The sequence below is a fragment of the Poecilia reticulata genome, linkage group LG4, assembly GCF_000633615.1.
Source record: "Poecilia reticulata strain Guanapo linkage group LG4, Guppy_female_1.0+MT, whole genome shotgun sequence".
Lineage (NCBI taxonomy): Eukaryota > Metazoa > Chordata > Actinopteri > Cyprinodontiformes > Poeciliidae > Poecilia > Poecilia reticulata.
Window position 1 is genome coordinate 27,466,145 of NC_024334.1, and position 3,195 is coordinate 27,469,339.

The 3,195-nt window shown below is 35.7% G+C and overlaps 1 protein-coding gene across 1 annotated transcript in view; it reads right to left on the reverse strand.

The window, feature by feature from the left end:
• The window catches only part of LOC103464187 (chloride channel CLIC-like protein 1), a 13,292-nt gene extending 11,390 nt beyond the window's left edge, over positions 1-1,902 (reverse strand). The window contains exons 1-4 of the mRNA XM_017304270.1: positions 1,645-1,902; positions 1,516-1,569; positions 581-730; positions 364-494 (exon numbers count right to left, since the gene is read on the reverse strand). Of these exons, the coding sequence (XP_017159759.1) occupies positions 364-494; positions 581-730; positions 1,516-1,569; positions 1,645-1,722 (413 nt within the window). The 5' untranslated portion in view covers positions 1,723-1,902. The remainder of the gene's footprint in view (positions 1-363; positions 495-580; positions 731-1,515; positions 1,570-1,644) is intronic.
• Between the last annotated feature and the right edge of the window lie 1,293 nt (positions 1,903-3,195).

Sequence of the window (3,195 nt, forward strand, 5' to 3'; positions counted from 1 at the left end):
GCTGGTTCTGAACCACTCTGCAGATTAGCATGAAAATAGTTTAATTAGCCTGACCAAAAACGAGCTTAGACAACTTTAAATCACATCATATACAACATTTAAATACTATGTAATCGAAAACGGGGTTTCCTTTCAAACCTGACTTATGTCACAAAATCTCCTTCCACCAAAGATTTGGAAGATACAACATTTACGTTAATACAAAAAGCATTTTCAGGGTTTGCTGTATTTCAGCTGTATTTCAGCTGTGAACCACCTGGTTTACCGTTTACAGGGTGAATCACAGAGAGGACGGATTCAAAGATATAGAAACTCTATATCACTCAATCTTTCAAACAAGTGAAGATAACAAATCAGTATAACTTAATTAGTTTGCATTGCATTGTTTTCCTACCTTTCAAACCATCGGTCCAATGCATTTCTTCTATTCCTTTACATTCTTTATTGAGGTTTACAGTTTCTCTGATGATGTTTTGATGCTCATTGAAGGCAACCTGAGCAAACATTGAAAGCATTTGACKGTAAAATCCTGGATGACAGCTAAACACAAAGCTAGAGAAACAAAGRTGCTCTGGTTTACCTGGTACAGACAGAACCAACTCCAAAGAATACTGACAAGGAAGTAAAAAATCAGCACCCTGRTGAATTTCAAGGGCCAGAAGATTAGAGGACCAGAAAACTTCTTCTGGTTGCAGATGATGGCTAACAGAATCAAAACAAGCATCCCGATCTGGAAAAAGAGGGTGGCAATAGCAGGTAAACGAKATGGGGAACATTTATTCTTTAAGATATGAACAAGACAGAGGACAACAACTTTAGTTAAATTTGGATTTCAAAGGGGTGTTTTTAAAAACTATATACTTAGTAAACTAAACGCTTCAAATACATTTTAAACAATGTAGCAGTAGTTCTTTTAGTAGTCCTTAAATTCACTTAGTTTCCACTTCTTTTTATGCAAAACACAAATGTGAAAGCAGGATTGCGCATTTATTTTTTGCTTTACCCATCTCATCTTCAACTCTTATTAGCTTCATTGTCCCTTCTAAGGAAAAGCATCCCTGCTCCCCTGCTTCCAGATGATGGACTGAGCAGKGCTCCATGTGAGTCAAAATGTGGGACACACCTTCTTCAAGTTATTCCTCACCTGTTTTCCTTTCTCGTAATAATGTTTATTCACTATTCTTCTCAAATAAATGTGCTAATTCCATGTGCTAGGTTCACCAAGTGGCGCAGAGTTAGAGCAAGTGCACCAGACAGATATAGATCCTGAGTATGCTGTCCCACATTTGATTGAAGAATAAAGGCAACTACTGCAAAAACATTTGAATTATCCACGCAGTAAGACCTCAAGCCAAAATTATAACCYGGAACTTTTATGATGCAAGGAAAGTTACACCACCTGCCACACCATGCAGCCGTCAAACATTTCTGATGTCAAACATTTTAATGTTGATGACGTGTGTGTGTGTGTGTGTGTGTGTGTGTGTGTGTGTGTGTGTGTGTGTATACACTAACCTGCCTCTGCAGATCCTCCACACGTTGACTAGTGGATCTCCAGTGTGGCTCAGTCTAAATACAGAGAAAATTAACACTAGGACTCATTTTTAAATTAAAATTTCTTCATAAAAATAGAAATAAACGAACCTTTATCGTCTTTCGCATTGTTTTGGTAACTGCATCATAGTTGAGCATGTCATAAGGGTCTAGCCACTCGTCGTCCATCTGTACACGCCTGGGGAAAATAGCAGCAATAAAAGCTGGCTGATAATGCAAAATTCCAGTTTTCACAATACAAGACTTTCAGCCAAACTAAAATAAAACGGATGACATGTGGCGGACTTCACAGCACCTCTAACCCAAACCTAAGTATCWACCGAAAGTGAAAGCACGCTCGACGAACTTATTTATCGAAAAAAAAAAAAAAACAGAGCGGTGTGCAGGGAATATTGTGAGGAGAGACGAACCGTAAAAACTCACAGTGAAATATCGAGATTTAATGGCGACTAATGTATTGCTGTCGACATGCCCAGTGTACTACGTAAATGGGCTGCAGAAGTTTATGAGGAGGAGCTGTCCGATATAGAGTCCTATGCGCTCCGCCTTCTTTTAAATGCTCTCGCTCAATATAATTTACGATAAAGACTCCCAAATACTTCACTGGTTTGTATTACCCTTTAAGATATAAAGTGCTCAAAATAAGTGATAAGATTTTAAAAAAAGGCCAATATTTGTTTACAGTACATTTTAGTTATTTTTTCCAAAGTAATACAATAAAATAAAATAAAATTAAGCAGATGCATTTCATTTTCTCCAGTTAACTGAAAAGTGAGCTTTGCGCTAGTTTCACATAGAAAGTACAAAAACTTAGACATCATTGTGTCTCCTGTTCAGGTTTGTTGTAAACAACTTTGTGCCTGTGGTGCTAATGTCATATAGGTAATATATGAGCAGAATTAGCTTAAATAAATTAGATCATAAAATTATGCAAATATTTAGACAAGATCCATAGGTTGTATAAGTCGAATCATATGAAGAAAGTTTAGCATCATCCTCTAAGTAAGTAAATAAAATTTAGGACTCATTAAAAAAAAAAAAAAGAAAAAAAATTATTTCAGTTTGCTGTGACTACAGCAAACTGAAATAACCTGTAGTCACAGCAAATCATGTGATTAGTAATAGTATAACTCATTAATAATAATTTGCTTACTATGTAATAAAATGAGTACTTATTTCTGGTCGGAGAACAAGAAAACGCATTGAAATGTTTTTGGCGCCTACCGTAATAACCCACGTACATGCGCAGATAAACATGTCGACTGTTGCCCACTTGAAAGAGATTACGGTCAAGAGGCTGAATATAAATATTTATCATCATATATCATCGAACATAAGTGTAAGTAATCACCACCTSTGGTGACTACCTGCATCTTTTATTACAAAAAATTGTTTAATGATAATTTGAAAACTGTATTTTGTATTTAATCTGATTATCTACCTTGCATTAAAGTTTGTTCAATGATTTGAAACATTATAATGTGACAAAAAAGTAAAAATTGAAGAATTCTGTTAGTGATTGTTGTTTTCACAGCAACGCAAACGTCATACTTTTCCAAACCTTTTTATTCCTCAGACTTACAGATCTGTCTAAACCAAATATGAAACAAAACGTGAAAATAAAAACAAGCACGTACCAAC